Here is a 19,286-nt window from a genome sequence, read left to right as displayed (position 1 = left end):
AAACTATTTACAAATGTGTGCAACTGTGGTACTATTTACAATTATGTGGATGTTTAAAATACAGTTTTTCATTTTGTAACACTGCCCTGCGTGCAAGGAGACGGAGCAGGATTTGCACAACAGATACGTTTCACTTCAATTGTCCGTTTCGCGTGCAGACGTTACACTTTCTTGACGGCCTTTTTTTCCGGGGAATAGCAAGTAGCAGACTGTACCCACTACTCCTATGAATATGCATTGGACTCGGGGCACTCTTCGTCGTCCGATTGAATGTCCGCCTGAGCGTGCTCGGTTGTGCTCCGCGTTTTCCGGTGTTAGCATCGCTAGCCCGTGAACCTTTATGACGTCGTCATAGCCGCCGCGTCAGCGCTTCCAACTTCGGCGTCAACCTCGGAGTCACCATCATCATCGTCGATGATGATCATCGTCGTCATCAATGTGCTCTTTAGCGTTGGTCGATGCCTTTCGTCTTTGAAAAAATTTCCCAAGTGTGAGCTGCTTGCAACCGGTCGCCATTGTTCGCTTCTTCAGCCATCTAGCTCCGCCTCACGTCTTCTACTGCCGCGTCAATGCTTCCAACCTCGGAGTCACCATCATCATCATCGATGATGATCATCGTCGTCATCAATGTGCTCTTTAGCATTGGTCGATGCTTTTCGTCTTTGAAAAAAACTGCTCGAGCGTGAGCTGCTTGCAACCGGTCGCCATGTTCTCTTCCCTTCCCCAGCCATTGTCCCCTCTAGCTCCGCCTCACGTCTTCTACTGACGCCTACTCAATCTTGTCAAAAGAGTCATTGCTGCCATCTAGGGGCCAAAAATAGTCATTAGGATAACTAGATCTGCTTGAAACTTTCACCACAGCTGGCCAAGGCTTTCCTCCACCCGTTTCAAAATAAAAAAAATTAAAAAATTGGATGACGTCTTTTAACGTCATTGGCGGCCCTCCGTAGGTTTTTTACTTGACGTCTTTTAACGTCCATGGCAGTGAAAGTGTTAAAATACTTTTGAGTAAAATTTACTCTGAATATTTTACTCTCTTCCAAGTGTAAATTTGACTCGGTTTAGAGTGGAACCAAATAACTATTTTTAGATTAAAATGCACTCTACAAAATGTTGTGAATTTGAAATTTCAAATTTCAAACTCCAAACTAGCTATCCACGTGTAATAATAAAATAAACCAATTATTCATTTATTTAATGTTACAGTCCTAACGGCCCTATGAAGAAAACTACTACAATGTGGCCTGAACGAAAGTAAGTAAGAGTTTTTGCATGTACGGGTATTTAGCCTATTACAACCCACATTCGCACCATTGAACAACGTTAATAAACGTCACGCAACCTTTTGGTGTGGTGAACATGGAAACCCTATCGGTGCATTACCAGTGTCATTCATATCAAAACATTGCATTGTGTGTTTGCTGACCTGGTGTCATCTCTTCTCTCAGGCTTGAACGCGACGATGTCAACGAATGAGCTGGAGAAAAGCGGCTTGATTGTGACTGTGAGGTTCCCCGCCGATGGCGACGTCTCATACAAGGCCAGATGCAAAATACATTGACGCTCACTTCTAGTCATGATCGGGCTGGTTAAATGGTACTGGCATCTTCTCGAAGCCTCAGCACCGGGGGAGGGGCTTAAGAGAAGAAAGTGACCTTAAAGAACAAACAAAGTTTGGTGTTAAAAGGCCGATATTGCGCTGTTTTCATAACCCTGTGTTTTGTGGAAAACACTACTTCACTTTTATATTTTTATGCAGGATCGTGAGCGATCGGCGGCAACAATGAATACACAGAGACTGATATACTGTGCTAGAACAAATGTGCCCTTTATTCCCCACAAACGGCAATCAACACACTTCAAGGCTAAGCAGCATAATATGATCATCATCAGCGCTTACCTTGACACTAGACCGGAGAGCCGACGGTCCGGGTAGAACGAGCTGCAAAATGGCTGGGCGATTGTACATATCCCACAGCTGACTCTACCCACACCGTGTGCCGCTCCGTCTTTTATTCGTTAACAAAAAGTTGTGAGCGTGAGAAACCGGGCTGGCCAAGCCCTCTCCCAGGCACGCTCAAAAACATGTTTGCGAAGCATTGAGGACTATAGTATAAACAAGGAAGAGTTCCCAGGTTGATTCCGTCCTTTATTCACAAATTGTTGGGCACCTGGACTCGTACAACAGTTCAGGACAACAACATATCCTTATATAAGAGGTTACATGAGGACATATCAAACCATGGTTATTTTTCCTTCATCCTGTCACTGAAAACTTGAGATATCAGAGACAAAGGGCCCTGATTAAAAAAACAAAAAGCGCTTCCGTATGAATATTTGATAACACGAAGCATGAAAAGCGTGAGACTCTCACCATCAGAGCTCCCCTCCGAGTGGTCCGCCTCAGGCATCCAACCTGCTCGCTCGCTTTGCCGTGCAGACGCCGCAGACCAGTCACTTTGCCGGCTGTGATTTGATAAAGTCCAGAGACACGGCGACTCGAAATCACAAGAGAAAACTGCAAGAGAAAACGCACGTATAATTCAATACGTGGGAGCGTAATTCAAAACCAGAATGGAACTCATAAGGAAATTACAGTGATTAGTGGAAATGTTCCCCTTCAAGCCAAAACACACAGAATGCCTTTATTCTTTCATTAAGCACGTTACTGAATCCTAGATGGGTGATTTGTCAGAAAATAGGGGAAATGTTTATTTGAGAATAATCATTTCAATGTTAAAAACCAAGGTACTAAGATTAATTTTATTTGTAGGAAATGTACAAAATGTTAAATAATGAATCAATAGCTAAACAATTAGCACTTTCTTTGGGCCATGCTCTTAATGAAATTCCTTTGGATAAAATAAGAAAATGTAACCGACAGACGGTCACTCTGTTCATGTTGAATGATTGCGTGTGTGTGCCTCCGCGTCAGAGGCGCACACACTACATTGAAAAATAAGCCGGTCATGTGACGGCTGGAGAGGAAGCTGGCACTTCAGCTCATTTGGCAAACGGATTCCCTGCGGGGATCATCCCAGTGTAAGGCCATTTATTAGTGCTATCTATTTTTTTTTTTTTTAATGGACTTCATTTCCTCCCGTCATGATTTAATTACAGCCCACAAAGGACTGAAGAAAAAAAAAAAATTGGGTTTCTTCTTCTGTGTCAAACTTTTATTATTGCCTTTTGAAGTAAGAAGCTTACGTGAAGACGTATGTTGTCTCGTAGTTGTTCGTGGAGTGGAATACTGTATTTAGCCGTTTTCATTCATAACCACATTTGTGCATTATTCACTGACAAATTACCAAGTGTCCCGCCAGGCACCCTGTAATTGTTTATGATATACTGTATATAGACCATAAAAACAACAACAAAAACAAACAAAACTAGTGTTTCCAATAAAGACGAATAAAAAATAAATAATAAAAATAAATTACAATAATAAAAAATAATTAATAGAAATATAATAAATAAAATATAACAATAAATAATTAATAACATAAATTAAATAAATAAAAAATAATTAATAAAAATATAATAAATAAAATATAACAATAAATAAAAATAAAAATAAATGAATCTTACATTGACTGTCTTCTTGTGAGTCGGAGTGACGAGGAAGCAGCTGATCTGACATGTTGTCCTCTAAAAAACGGTCCAGAAGAGCGTGGCAGTGACTGCAGACTGAGGAGAGAGAGGAAACAAGGAAATCAGTGCTCTTTTTAATCATAGATTTCACTTTGCAAACTCAACACCAGAAGTTGATGTGACACATATACTGTAGATGTCTAGTTTTAGCTAATTTGCAGCCTTAGTGCCTGTCCCCACAATGCAGCTGGACTTAAATTCCTTCCCAAGGACCTTGACGGGAGACAGTTGGAAAGAGCTTCAAAGGCAGCCTGGTACCAAATCGATTGCATTTTGCTCTTCTACGAGACATGGAAGTTGGCATGATGTGTTGAAATGAAAGGATACTATTTGTCATTACAGTCCACTTGCATTGGGTTTACGTGGTGCAGTGACAATGCAGATGGAGCAGATAGAGCTTGCCTGCTTGTGCAATGGAGGATTCCCAACACTAATTAAACTTCCCTTTATCATGCTGATGACACTTTTTGGACACTGGAATGAGTTGATCAGAAGCATGAGGCAACAGGGAGGCAATCTTCTTTTCATACAAACGAATCATAAGTAGAAATAGACCGATATGTTTTTTTTTCAGGACTGATACCGATTATTAGTAGTCAAGGACGCCGATATTTGGAGCCGATATTCATTTTCACTGAAAGGGAAAATATTGGCGTCAAAATTTGAAAAACTAGAAATTCCAGCTCTTTTTATTTTTATTTTATTTTTTACATTTTTAAGCATATGTTTAACTTTTAGGGTTCATAGAATATTGGAGTTAAAAAAAAACTTACTCATTAGACATCTTGTTTTAAAAATCTAACAAAAATGTTCATGGATCAATGTTTTCAAAAGTTAAATAAAAACTGAAGTAAATAGCTTCCTATTGTTTTCTACAATAAATAAAGTTTTCCAAAATATCTCAAGTATTAAAATTTGACATATTTTGGTTTTAATTTCAAACAAAAACAGAAGGTGCAGAGAGTTCCCAGGGTCACCAGCATCTCTGAAAATTTAAATACCTGGTAATTAGTTCCCTGAAGTTAACTTTTTTTTTTTTAATGGATCTATAATCAGCCGTATGATTCTTGAAAATGGCCAATGTTGCTAATCTTCAAAATGCTGAATATTGATTATCCCTAATCATAAAGAGAGATTATAATTTGTGGCTCTTACTGTATGCATTTTATATTCTTATATAGCTTGGTAGGGTCATGGTTATTTTACTTTTAAAATTTGTTCTTAAACAACACTGTAAAAAAAAAAAAGTTTTTAAATCTCAAAGTCAGTAGTGCCAAAAGCATCTGTTGACTGTAACTAAGACAGCAACTTGTAATCTAGTTACTTTTAAAATCAAGTCATCAGTAAAGTAACTACTTTTTCAAGGTAACTGTATTTAAGGTTAATTCAAATCAAATTAATAAACTCACTGTATCAGAATTTTTTGGGGGTTATTATTGTTGGTTCAAGCTATTAAAACTGTTTAAAACTAATTGTTTGTGGCACAAATGTGTGGGTTGCCGCCAATTTTTCGGGCCATTTATTGGACTAATAAATCCCCATAATAAAGTCAGTTGCATACAAAGTACAACATCTGACTTAAGCATATAAACTTTATAGTGCACGCTTGAGTGAGGCTCTGCTCCAAACATGTTGTTGCTGGGGTGGGGGGTGGGTTGATGACGACGAGTTGACGAGGGGCTTGACGTCGCACGTGGTATGGTGAACATTTGAGGAGCGTGACCGGCGAACAATGAAGACGACGATGGTATCGCTGTAGTTCACTGCAACAGAAGCCCTCGCTAGTGCATGTAAACAGCCGTGTTACTGTGCAAAGACGCCCCTGGGGCAAAGGCAAAAGGGGCAAGCGTAACTAATGAAATGATTTAATAAAAGCAGCCAGAGAGCTAACAAGGGGGTTAAGCTATTAAATGGTAGTTATGCTTCTATAGCCTACTGAATGCAGAAAGCACTAAGTCATTGTAAAAAAATAATTTAAAAAATAGAGGCATTCATTAAATTATAAATACTACATATACATAAAACACTATTATTAACATTGAATGGCATTTGGAATCCCCCTAAAATCTCAACTTTCACCATCATCCGCTCATCTCCTCGTCCCGTTCAGACAATGTGAAATGGACCAAGTGAAGGGAAATCATCAGATTGGTTTGAGCAGCAAAACCACATTTTGGCCCCTTCATTCGGTCATTCAACATGAAATAATAATATGTTGCTTTAGAATGAAGGCTGTGGAAAGGTGGTTAGCCCCAAACTACCCCGACGGGGGGAGAACATGGTTACATGGCTCTCATTTCGATTTCATTCAAGAGTTTGGCTCCGAGGTAAAGCATGCCGCTGGTCTTCTTGACCGCCAGTAAACTGCTCATCAGTATTCGACACCACAGCGGAACATTTGAGGAGGATTGCGTTTTTATCAATGAGACATCTGAAATTCATTTGACAAAAATTGTCATGTGGTTAATTAACAGCCAAGGGGTCACGCTGGGTTATATCACTCTCTAAAGAGGCTGAACTCGCTGTACTTGGTTGTTTCTATGTCATTATTATGGCCTACACGTTTTTCCCACATTTACGGTTATTATGACTTTCCTAATGCACAGTCATGGACGAAATTATTGGCACCCCTGGAAATTTTCCACAAAATACACCATTTCTGCCAGAAATTGTTGCAAATTTCCTTGATGTGCATTGGAAAAAGACAAAAAGCCAGGCAGGTGTGGCTATTTGACTCCGCCCACTAATTAACCAGGTCAGCCTGTTTGCATAGAGCAAACACTTTACACGACAGTATCATAGGAAGTCAACAAAGACCTTGCTTTGTCTCATTAACTGACATTTGTATACGCTTACATTTTGTTTACGGCAGGAAGAAATGTTGAATTGTGAGTTTGTTGTTTCCGTAATGGCCGTAGTTTTAACATGTCATGTTTTGGTTCTGTCATGTTTTGGTTTTGGTTTTGGTTCTGTCATGTTCAGTTTCTGCTTTCCTTGTGTGTTTTCCTTGTCTTGTTGATTGTGACCCTGCCCTTCTTTGTGTTGTCCAATCAGTGCCCTCAGCCACTTGTGTCCAGGTGTGTCTTGTTGCGTCATTAGTGTTGGTGTATTTAGTCTGCTGTCTCTCCTCTGTCTGTGTTGGTGCATTGTGGTATGTATGTTTGTCCTCATGTCATGCTGCCTGTTTTCTGTTCCCTCCCAAGTTCTAGTTCTAGTTCAAGTTCAAGTTCATGTTTTGTTGCTGTCTGTTTTTTGTTCCCTCTTTTGTTCAAGTTCAAGTTCATGCTTTGTTTTATGTTTTTGAACTTTGGAAACCTTTTTGTTAATAGAAATTAAATCCCTTTTTTTTTTGGACTACACCCCTGCCTCCTTGCTCTGCCTTCCCGCATCTGGGTCCTAAAGCCCCCCGTTTTGACATAACAGTGGAGATTCCACTCTATTATATATTTTGGGGGATGTACAGTAAATGATGACTCAAATGTTAGGGGGATTAACTCATCGTTATGATGTCATTATCTTGAGGACCTACTCTTCAATTCACTTTTCATCAGTCTGTCACAGTATGGCAGTTGCAGGCAATTACAAGCCGTGTCCTTAACATAATACCCTCAATATAGCAGAACTAAAAAGGCACGGCAACATCAATCTTATTGCAGAGTCTCTTTCTCTCCACCTGCTTAACATAACCGTGATCCATAAAAAATCCTGACAGGTCAAATCCCTGATTCCCACTGCTGCTTAACTGAGCCACGGTAAAATAAGACTCCATCTGACAACTTTGCTGCATACTGCAAGTAGGCTGCCGGCAGAAATGGGATGCTTACGTGTGAAACGACCAAGTAAGGTGGGGTGGGGTTGGGTAGAAAAGCGAAACATCATTGCTGGGCTGTGTCAACCAGTTTTCAGACAGTCAAGCCTGTAATTTATTGTTTAGGCAGTTATTGGCTACAATTGGCTCACCGATGATTACAAGTTCACATGCTGCCTTTTTTAAAACCCAAAACAGGGACACTAAAATGTCAGCGTACTCTATTTGTTCACAAAACAAGACTGTAATTTCTATTATTTAAAATGGCAAAGTTTCAAAGCTGGTCAATTATGTTTTCTTGGGAGTTATGGCTGCAGCTTCCAATTGTCTTGTCTCCATTCAGACTGTGTGCATTTCCTGCAGCTATAGAGAGGCACCAAAGCCATGCAAGAGTAATAACTAATATGAGATCTTATTACAGTGGCAGAGGGAACAAATATAATGCGAGACCATTACTCTTCATTTAGCGCTTTCTCAGTGACGGAGCTTAGCTAAACTACATGATGCTGCTAAATGACATCGTCTGACTTCATCAGAATTGTAAGTGGAATACTGCATGACATGCTTGATTTTTGTATAGTAAATATAGCCAGTGATGAAGACAAATGTTAATACTCCCGCGGACAGACAAAGAGGCCAGAATAGCTTGGGGCCACTTTGCAGAACAAGTTTACATGTGAGGGGATTTGCGTTTGTGTATCTTTAGAGCCTTGTCTGCCACAAAACAGCAGCTGATAACATCACTTTGCAAAAGTTGTCACTTCAGCTGCCAAAATGTGCCCTCGCTAATCTATTTTGGTCGAAGTTGAGAGAGAAATCAGAAGATCACTCCAAATTCGGCTGAGCCTTTTAAAAGAGTAAACGTGCCAATGTTATTTATATTTATGAACATCTTGTGGCTTTATTAATGGAAAGTTCCACCAAAGCAACAAGAGCCAAGGCCCAGTGAACGGTCAATTTGCATGCTTTTCCATTCAAATGGTCGTCATCCGGCATCTCTTCTAAAGATAAAACTGTGCACCATGTGGGAGTACGACTGTTGTTGCAAAGTCAGCCTTACCAAATTTCTCCGATGAAAAAAGTAAGACTTCAAAAATCATCTCTTAAATATGAGCGTGTCCGCTGAATGCACTGAAACCAAACGCTGCTCAAGTGCTTGATTGTCAACTGTTTATTAAATCCCACATGTCTTTCTTATGCATAAACATTGCCATATGTTAAAGCTGTGAAAATATCACCACGTCCAGTGGCTGGGATGAATCCCACCAGATTGTTGCGGGCCTTTCAACAGTCAATTAGAAATGCACATGAGCTGTCACATACTAAAAAATACATTTCCGTTGGGTGATAATCATTGCCAAACTCTCTTATTTCCGCCTCTTTTTCCTTGACAACTGTACCATTTTTATGTTGGAGAGAACTTGGAGCGGGGCCACAAATCTCTGAATTTACCATACAGTACAGTCTTGAAGGGGTGCATCCCTAACTCATTCACTGCCATTGACGGCTATATACGTCAAAAATTCATTTGAACTATTTCTATTAGTTTAACATTTGTTTCCACTTTTGTTAACAAGAGTATGAAAACCTAAAAAAATATATATATTATATTTAGAACGGATATAGAATTTGTGATTAATCGTGAGTTAACTATTGAAGTCATGCAATTAATTACAATTAAAAAAAAAATGAATCGCCTGATGCGATAAAAAAAAAAGAGAGAGAAAAGATTATTAAAAATTAGGGGCGTCAGGCGATTAAATTTTTTAATCGTAATTAATCGCATGACTTCACTAGTTAACTCACGATTAATCACAAATTTTATATATTTTCGAAAATGTACAATAAGAAAATTCTAGGTTTTCATACTCTTGTTGACAAAAGTGGAAAAAAATGTTAAACTACAGTAATAGTAGAAATAGTTCAAATGAATTTTTGACGTCTATAGCCGTGAATGAGTTAATAATGATTAATGGGACCACACACATATAGTATAGATGTGGGTTGTGGCCAAATAACTGCTGGCTCTTTATTTGGGTGATTGTTGACTGTTTAATAAAGAGCTGAAAGGTTTTTTTTGTTTTTGTTTTTTTCACTGAAGCACTGGCCAATTGGAAGTTTGCTAGTAATCTAAATATTGGAAAGCAAAGTTTAAAAAAAACCCTCATAACTTGAAAACATATAAGTTGGGGCACTCATAAGTCAAGGTAAGACTTCATTATATACTTTTTGTTTTCTTTTCAGAGAGGCTCAAATACTCCCTCGTACAGTACATCCCAAGATTTGAATTATGAGTTTCTGGAACAGAAAATATGAGCTGTAACTATAATAGCTATTTCATAAGTCTTTGTGTTTATTTTCCCCCCATCCTGTTTGGTTTCTACAGGGGATTCCTGCGATTTCAAGCAAAATATGATATATGAAACCCTAAGCATGTGTCAATTGTGTGAGCCTGGGAGACTTGAGTGCAAAGGGAAGCAAGGGAGTTCACACCCATTCAAACTAAAGTTGGTTGAGCTGAAGTTAGGCAGCTTTTGATGCGAGTAAGCGCATCCTGGTCAAAACAGTGCAAAGCGTTTTAAGCAGTGACCTCTACACCTCCCACAAATATCCACGTGCAGTCAATCAGGCCTCCCCAAACTAATTACTGTAAGTCCCATGACTCCATTTATGACCCAACTAAATGCAGCTTGACTTTAGTTAACGGTTAAAATGTGCAGCTGTGCAGTTATTTGAGCCAACCATGCCCTACATTACAGAATGTTTGTCTGTGCATTTGCTGTCTTATGTTTATGACAATCAGCTGTGATAAGAAATGACAGCACAAGATAAAGTAATACAGTAAAATTTTCATTTCAATGGGTCTCAAGACAAGTTCTGCAAGCTGTCATGTTGATGTTATTAGAAACTAAAAGCTCAGCGGCGTGCACGGTGATGTGCTCTCGTTACATTAACTCATTCACTGCCATTGACGCCTATAGACGTCAAAAATGTATTTTAACTATTTATATTAATTTAACATTTTTTTCCACTTTTGTTAACAAGAGTATGAAAACCTAGAATTTTTTTTATTGCACATTTAGAACATATATACATTGTGTTATTAATCGTGAGTTAACTAGTAAAGTCATGCGATTAATTACAATTTTAAAAAATTAATCACCCCAATTTTTACTTCTTTTTTTTTTTATCGTGAGTTAACTAATAAAGTCATGCAATTAATTACAGTTAAAAAATTTAATCACCTGACGCCCCTAATTTAAAAAAATATTTTCTTCATTTTTTTTTTTTTTTTTAAAGAATTAAAAATGAGGGGCGTCAGGCGATTAAAATTTGTCACATGACTTTAATAGTTAACTCACAATTTTATATACGTTTTAAATATACAATAAGAAAAATCTAGGTTTTCATACTCTGGTAACAAAGTGGGAAAAAAATGTTAAACTTATAGAAATAGTTCCAATGAATTTTTGACGTCTATAGCCGTCAATGGCAATGAATAAGTTAATGTGATGGCTATTTGCATTTTTCATTGATCGAATATCAAACATCTCAACAAAAAAGCAGAATAGAATAGCAGAACGTCTTTTGCAGAATAACTAATATAGCCAGATTTTCATGTCAAACATCCTTGAAGTTGCGCAATTCGCTAAAACTTTGGGGAGCGGCACAACTTTGAGCATTTGGCCTGCCATCAGGAATGATGTCAAATAAGAAAATGTTGGACCTAAAAGCCACCCTTGGGGAACACCACAATCCAATCTGTCTAACAAGGAATCCACATCCATGGTAACAGAAAACTCTCTACCAGTGAGGTCTTTTTTAATCCAGATAAACAACAGTACCTAAGAGGCCAAGCCTGTCATATTTGATGGAAGGACAAGCACTGCAGTGTCCAAGAACTGTATTTGTATACCTGCCATTTAAAAGTTATCTTTCCATAATATGTGGACGATAAGTACATAACTTGTCCTCCACGGATTGCTGAAAAACTGTTAGGCCAAAGCCATTTCTAACATAAAAAATAGATATAATTTTGGTGCCATCTGGTGGCAAGCAGCTATGTTGAACTGAGGGGAGGATCTTCTGTGAGTCAAGCCATAGCCTTGTCTAGTTTAGAAAAAAAGAAGAAGTGATTTTCCGCCATTTTGTGGCATCTATAGGCAGTACGAAAATTGCTGATCTGTCCTTGTGACACAGTGTGACACACCCCCTTTTAAATCTGCAGCTAGCAAGTGCACATGGGACAGACAGGAGGTGGATTTACGGTGAAAGATAAAAAAGAAAAAAGAAAAAAAGAAGCAAATTACAGTTATAACATAACATTATAAATTACAGTTATAACATAACATTAAGCCAAATGGCCAACAATAATGTTAACCCGACCGCTAGCTAATGCTGGCTATCTTACTAGCTCGTAGCATGGAGCCATAGTAGCCACTGGTTGATATACTGTAATTGTGTGTCAAGTTGTTTCTCATAAAAAAAAAAGATGAGAGAAAATTTGATGTGAATTGAAATAGTTTTAGATCTGAAATGTTCAACATTATCTGCTGACAGAAAAATATACAGGAGTAAAGCGTTGACAGTTTTTTGTTGACTAGACAAATCAAATTATGTTTTCTTGGACTAAAATAAAGACTAAAATGCTAGATTTATAGTTGACTAAAAACTAGTAGGCATGATTGAAACTGTACTAAAACTGGCGGGGCTTGGTCTCTATTCCCTTCAAATAGCGAAGATTAATTGTCTACCACTATTGGCTGGTTTCATTATTGTTTTGTTAGTTGTTGTTTTTTGCAGTAAAAAAGCCTGGGTAGTCAGAAGAAAACTATTTAAGGTCCTAACTTGGAGACCCACAACAAAGGCTGTTTGTTGAACCACCTAAATTGATTACAAATGGTTTTCAGACAGTATCCTCTTGTGACTCGTAAGTGCCCGTGGACTAAATATATAAAGTCAAAATGTGTTATTTTTCTTGTCGCTAAAAACAACACACACAAAATGAGGCACAAACATGGAAGAAAAAAATCCAGCGTCTCTACGATGTTTTTTTTTTACAGCCCACTAGTGTCGTTCGTGTGGTCAAGCAGTTATGTTGATTCGAATGTTACCAATTAGCACTACGCTAGAGAGAACTGCAGGAGTTGTGCAGGCATTAACTGTGATAGCCTGACTTCCCCCTCAACACAGTCAACAGTGGCGCCCATGGCAATCGCTCACACAACAATTAAGTCTCTGAGGCTGGATTGCATTTCACGGTTCACGTTTTGCTCTCAAGTGGCCCTGGTAGCATTAAGGGGGTGGGGGGGGAAACACATGGATTCTGCTAACTACAAATCACTATCAGGCTTCTACCAATTGCAGCGAAAATCCAAAATATGACGGATATCTGCCAATTAGGCAGCAGCATGAATTTGCATTAAATAAGAATTGTTCACTGTAAATCCAGCCTCGTTCTAGTTGTTAGGTTAGATCAGAACATCAATGTGACCAAGCAATGTCCACGGCACGTCCCAATTGTGACTCACTGCAAAAGCCTCCACCTTGGCCACGTTGGCCGTAACGTGACGCGGCGATGGACCGACGTGCGCTCAAGTCTTGTGATGCATCATGTGGCCGTGGGGTTCATTGACATTAGCCACTTTGTTAGCGCCTTGTGCATATGTGCTCCCTAATGAGAACAGATTGTTTTCATTGTTTAGTCACTCCAGAGAGTGTTGCGCACATGGAAGTGACTGGAACGACTGATGTCAGGAAATGTCAGTCTTCACAAGTTTCTATGATGGAATATGAAAATAAATAACATTCCCCCTGCCAACTGTCAGCAGGCTTTAATGAACACATCGGCCATCAACGCCGAGTTCCACTTTTAAATATTTGCCAAGATTGAGTTACTGTGACCATCAAATGATCTCACTACATTTACTGGAGACACCAATCAATTGTTCGTTTGGCTGCTTGGTGAACAGGAAAAATATATGTTCATGGTTCCATATGTCAACAAAATGCCCGCATTCCAAAGTACAACTTCAACAGATTCAGGTTTTGTGATCGTACTTTCAAAATAAAAAATTTAACCATTTACTATGGCATAGTTTACACCAATTATTTATCAAAATCCGTTAAATATTTATTATCTTGCATTCATATTCCTATTTATTGACCTTCTAATGACCTAATTAACATATCTATTTTGTAATTATAAAACACACAAAACAAATTTACATATCGCTGAAATCAGTCACACGCACTCGCCTACTTAAAAAATAGATTTTTTTTTTAACATTATAAAATTATTTTTTATGTGGAGGAATGAACATCAATTTTCACTTTAACAAAGAACAGTTTTAAAGTGGAAGTCAACCATGAACATTTCTTGACAATAATATGTTATATGTGACCTCACTAGTCTAAACATTCTGATTAATATTAAATTTCTGGAATATGAGTTATGAAGCAAAATCCAGCCATTTTCATCCATCTCAGGGGGCGGCCATTTTGCCACTTGCTGTCGACTGAAGATGACATCACAGATGCTCAGGGCTCAGGCAGCAACCAATCACAGCTCAGCTTCAGAAAACAGGTGAGCTGTGATTGGTGGTTGCCTGAGCCCTGAGCAACTGTGATGTCATCTTCAGTGGACAGCAAGTGGCAAAATGGCCGCCTTCTGATATTGATAGAAGGTGCTGGATTTTGCTGCTTAACTCATAACCCACTAACGCAATATTAACCAGAATACCATAATTTAGACTAGTGGGGTTGCATAGAACATATTACTGTTCAAATTGTTTTGAAAGCAAAAGCCCAAATGCTACCACGATAAACTAATCACAAACTAAACTATTAAAATTGCGCCATCCAAACTGCTTACTTTTCAAGCTTTTGTTCCTAACAACCAGAATAACTGAAAGGTCCTTCAAGCGCCGCTTTCATCTGCAACATGAAGCTGGCTCCCATCCAACCACTTTGCTCTCGCGCACTTATGCTACTGCTGCTTTTTTGGAGCAACACTGCGTGAGAGTGAGCGCTGAGAAAGTGAGCGGGCCAGGGCGAACGCTGACAGCGCGCGAGGCTCAGGCGGCCACTTTCAGTGACGCACGTTGCAGGGAAAGCCTCCAAATCATGCAAAGTAGTGACATATGCTCTCCTTGGAATTCACCACGCTTGGTATTCACGTTATAAATGAGCAGCAAATTGGATCATTTGTATATTTATATGTAAAATGAAACTGCTGAGTCAAACGTAACCCAACTTGGGAAAAATAGCTAACTAGGGGTGTGCCAAAAAATCTTTCTTCTTATAAGAAAATGTGTGCCTTTGTTTGGAGCGCTGTTCATGTTGCAGTGTGGTTCCACGCGGTCTAATACACTGTTAAGTTGTAGCCACATTAGAGAGTAGAAGGAACAAGTCACGATCAAGTTATTCCAATAAAAGTTGTTTTTTACAGCGTGGAGACGTTCTTTTGAGTGATAAAAGTGCCTCGAGTAGCGCGCTAATTAGCATTAGCGAGTCAGACTAGAGTAGATCATTACGATTCCTTGCACATCTATAGATTGAAGCAAAAATCATTGTCAATCAAATCATTTTGAATCAAAAATTGTTCCCAATCGATTCTGAATCGAATCGCAGACCCAAAAATCGGAATCGAATCGCGAGACCTTCAAAGATTCCCACCCCTATAGCTAACCCAGCGCATTGGGCCACACTTTAAGATGGATAAAAATGGGTGGATTTTGTTGCTTAAAGGGGAAGTCATCCCCAATTGACAACAATATGTTCTATGCAGCCCCAATAGTCTAAATACGGTATTTTGGTTAATATTGCGTTAGTGTAATATGAGTTAAGCAGCCAAATCCAGCAGTTTTTAAATCAATGTTAGAAGGCGGCCATTTTGCCACTTGCTGTCGAGTGAAAATGAAATCAGAGTTGTTCAGGTCTCAGGTAACAATCAGCTTCAGAAAACAGGTGAGCTGTAATTGGCCATTGCCTGAGCCCCGAGTAACTGTGATGCCATCTTGAGTCGACACCAAATGGCAAAATGGCCGCCCCCTGAGATGAATAAAGCCGGCTGGATTTTGCTGCATAACTCATATTCCACTAACGCAATATTAACCAGAATGTCATGTTTAGACTAGTGAGGTCACATACAGTATAAAATATTATTGTCAAGAAATGTTGAAGCTTGATTTCTCCTTTAATGCATATTACACAAACACAATATTAATCAGAATACCATGTTTAGACTAGTGGGGAATACGACATATTCTCTGAAAGCGCGGGGGGGGGGGGCATGCAAACACCACACAAGACGGCCAGAGCAGAGATTTGAACCCAGAACCTACATGAGCCATTTTGATTAAACACTCACTAAGAATTTGGTTCATTGTGTGGAATTGGTTGATGTTTTGTCTAGAAGTTCAAATCTCAGCGGCACATTCAAAACAAGTTATCAACCAAACTAATAAGTGTGCTATTGAAAATGTGGACACATTCAACTATCACACTACTACAATATTCTCTGTCATGGACTCCAAGTCTCAGCTGACTTCTAGCGTTAGATAACATTCAAGGGAGGCATTATGGGTCCTATTTTCTCACGTATGGCTAAATGAGGTCATGTTCTCACAATAAGGACATCCATCTTCTACACTGCGTATCCTCATTAGGGTCACGGGTGTGCTGGAGCCTCTCAGCAGATTTTGGGCAAGATGACATAGCTTACAGTATCTGGTAAAAATCCAAACTAGGTGAAGGGAGTCTCTTTCAATCAGATTTTCACAGCATTACATTTAAATGGCTACAAAATAATAATAATAATAATAATAACACTTTCCCACAAATTTAAGCACGACAACTTGTTCAGTGCCTGAGCTGTTCTAACTTGGCTACCAGGTTGTAGCATTCAAATGAAGGCTAGCTTGTAGCATCAAAGTGTGGCTAGCTGGTACCATAAAAACGTAACTTCTTACCTACTGTTCCCTTGGCAGTTATTGTTGATTTGTATGAGAAGTTGATTGCTGATTGTTGCCAAGTTTGTATGTCTTGCTGCTTCATATGAATAAAAAAAAAATTAAAAAAAAACGCAACTTCTTTAGCAGGCAAATATGTTGAGACAAGCTACATTGCCCTCTGCTGGTTTCTGCCAAGTACTGCACTCCATTTTGCCTTTACAATAAGAACTCAAGCTTCAAAATATTCCCATTGTGTGTGTTGTTGTTTTTTTCAATTCAATTGGGAACAAATTTATAATACAGCTGCTGTCAAGCACGATGCAAAATGAGCAGAAGAATTATATTCAAGATGAACAAAACAGACATCCATCATGTGGTTTTATTGTTAATAGCAGCCAGACACAGCGGAGTACTGACACAAAATAGCAGGGAGTTGCATTTGGACTTCTTGCAGCTTCTTATAATATTAGTATCATGTTTTATCCAAGAGACTTTAATAAAAAGACAACTGATTTGTAACATTTTTGATTGTCTAAAGCTGGGGTGTCTAAATTTAAACTCCAAATACTATACTACTATGAACGTAATACATGGCAATATTTAATGTATTTCACATTGTTTGCAGCCGAGGGAGGAATTCCATTGAAAATTCCACTGAAAAGGTGCAGGAAAGCCTGCTGCATTAATGGAGCTAATGCATTTTTGACCACGCTCTCCTGCTCATGTCATGTTGAATGATGCAATTTGTCTCAGGTCCAACAAAGGCTGCTAGGTACTTCAAATATTCTGATCAGAAAACCAAACAGAAAGCCAGTCGTAGCAATGATTCGCAACCGCTTCAAAGCTAACACTCGTAACGGTGAATACATCATATTTTTCAAGTTTGCTTGCATGTGGGAGTTGACATATTCACTACCAAGATGAAGCCAAAATAATATGTTGTAAATTGAAACTATAAGTTTCGTTTTTTATAAAGAAGGGAAGGAGGAGTTTTGGCACAAAAAGCAATTATAGACGCTTACTCTCTTCTCCACCCTATGACTATGCACTGTGTAGGGTTCTCAGTACCACTACAGAGGATGGATCCAACACGACGGAGCACTTGAAGCTCAGAAACAAGTGGCCTGCATGGAGAACTGGAAATGTGAAATTGAGCTGTTGTGCAAAGAAAGTACTTTAAAAGCCACTTTAAAACAACAATGCTAATAAGTAAGCATGCATGAAACAACACTCCAATCATATGACTTGATGTGTGTGTGCTGTGTGGATAGCAACGAGCATAAAGTGCAAAGGATTTTGTGGATTGAATGCAGAAGAAAGAGGTTTTTTTTTTTCAAAGTTCATCCACCATAATGATTTTTAGATCAATAGATCAGATTTAAATGTTTATCGTATTGATTATGCGGTTGAAAAAGAAAAAGAAAAAGCCAATGCCAAAGAAGGTCTAAAAATTTATATCAGACTAAAATTAGTGTTTTTTTTTCGTGTCAATCAGCTTCCCTCAATTTTGAACTTTCTGTCAAGTCTCCAACATCACTTCATCTTTTTTTTTCTTTAAATAAATGCAAACATGTTTAAAAGTGCGCATGAGAGGAGAGTTTGCCTATTTAAAATACAAAAAAAAATTATAAAAAGCAACTCCCCAAGAGAGAAAAGTTTCAGATTTAGGAGATTGATTCAAACTTGTCACTTACTTAATAGAATGGCGACGTGAAGAAGAGCGCTTTGCTTTTGAACATCATCCATGGCTGCAAGTCAAATCCACCTCCCCCAAAACAAGAGTCCGCGTTTGTTCGGGCGCCTTTAGCTCCTCATGTAGCCGCAGAAGAGACGCACGCAAGCGGCCCCAAGAGACGCGGCGGGCTGGTGCGACTGCTGGTTGGTTGCTCGCTTGCAGGGCCGAGTTGCGCACTGGTCGATGTGTGGTGATGTTTTTTTTCTGTGAGGTTTTGAGTGATGCTGAGGCTGCTGCACTGACGTCATCACCACGATCTTCTCCGCCCACCCCGTGTTCGTCAGAGGAGAGACCCACTTGCTACCTTCTGACGACACTCGTCACCCGCGCCCAGTCTCCCCATTTTAATTAAGTCTTCATGTACTGCCTACGTGTGATATTTGACCCAACGTTAATGACGTGATGTCATTTGCAGTGAGACCGAATATAAAAAAAAAAGGAAAATTCCTTCATATCATTTCGTTAATTCCTTCATAATATCTTTAAAGCAAAAAACATTTTTGATTGCATCTTATAGCCTATATAGGCTATATTTAAAAAAAAAAATGAGAGCAGTGTTATTTTTCTTTTATTTTTGTTTGATGAAAGCTCTAATCATTAAAAAAAAAAAAAAAAAAAGTGAAATATTTCACTGTAGTGAATCTAGTTTCTCTTAAAAAATTATCGGGAAAAGGATGAATGCAAAATTGTTAGTTTAGTTGATTTTGCTGTTCATTGGTTTTATATATATATATATATATATAGAGAGAGAGAGAGAGAGAGAGAGAGAGAGAGAGAAAGAGAGAGAGAAATCAAAATTATTATTATTATTGTTTTATTCTCTAGCACCACCAACATTGATTTTTAAAATGAGAGCTGCTGTCCATCTAAACAAGCTTTTAGCGTTGAAAATTAAGACCAGTCATCACCAAAAGTCAAATGCACATCCCTTCTCATGTCCACTTCAACCTGTAAAAATATAAAAACGACCTGCACAATATTTTCAATTTTGTGGAGGCGGTAATGGCTTTTTTTCTCAAAGTAGCGCACATTTAATGTCAATTAAATCGAAACTATTGAGAAGATTTTTCACTGGTTGAAGTGCACATTACAAAAAAAAAAATGGAATGAATCAATATAAAACAGTACAAATGAAAAA

At 38.6% G+C, this 19,286-nt stretch overlaps 1 protein-coding gene across 3 annotated transcripts in view; it reads right to left on the bottom strand.

The window, feature by feature from the left end:
* Nucleotides 1–18,255, bottom strand: part of ltk (leukocyte receptor tyrosine kinase) — a 50,869-nt gene extending 32,614 nt beyond the window's left edge. For 2 of the 3 annotated variants that reach the window (XM_077557729.1, XM_077557737.1), the window contains exons 1-4: nucleotides 16,432–16,536; nucleotides 3,589–3,687; nucleotides 2,375–2,518; nucleotides 1,427–1,655 (exon numbers count right to left, since the gene is read on the bottom strand). In XM_077557729.1, coding sequence (XP_077413855.1) covers nucleotides 1,427–1,655; nucleotides 2,375–2,518; nucleotides 3,589–3,687; nucleotides 16,432–16,516 — 557 coding nt within the window. In that variant the 5' untranslated portion in view covers nucleotides 16,517–16,536. Of the gene's footprint in view, nucleotides 1–1,426; nucleotides 1,656–2,374; nucleotides 2,519–3,588; nucleotides 3,688–16,431; nucleotides 16,537–18,107 lie in introns of those variants that run through there. The other variant, XM_077557746.1, reaches the window with a different exon arrangement.
* Between the last annotated feature and the right edge of the window lie 1,031 nt (nucleotides 18,256–19,286).

Source organism: Vanacampus margaritifer, chromosome 1 (assembly GCF_051991255.1).
Source record: "Vanacampus margaritifer isolate UIUO_Vmar chromosome 1, RoL_Vmar_1.0, whole genome shotgun sequence".
Lineage (NCBI taxonomy): Eukaryota > Metazoa > Chordata > Actinopteri > Syngnathiformes > Syngnathidae > Vanacampus > Vanacampus margaritifer.
The sequence above is the reverse complement of the archived record's forward strand: the minus strand, read 5'-3'. Positions and strand labels throughout refer to the sequence as shown.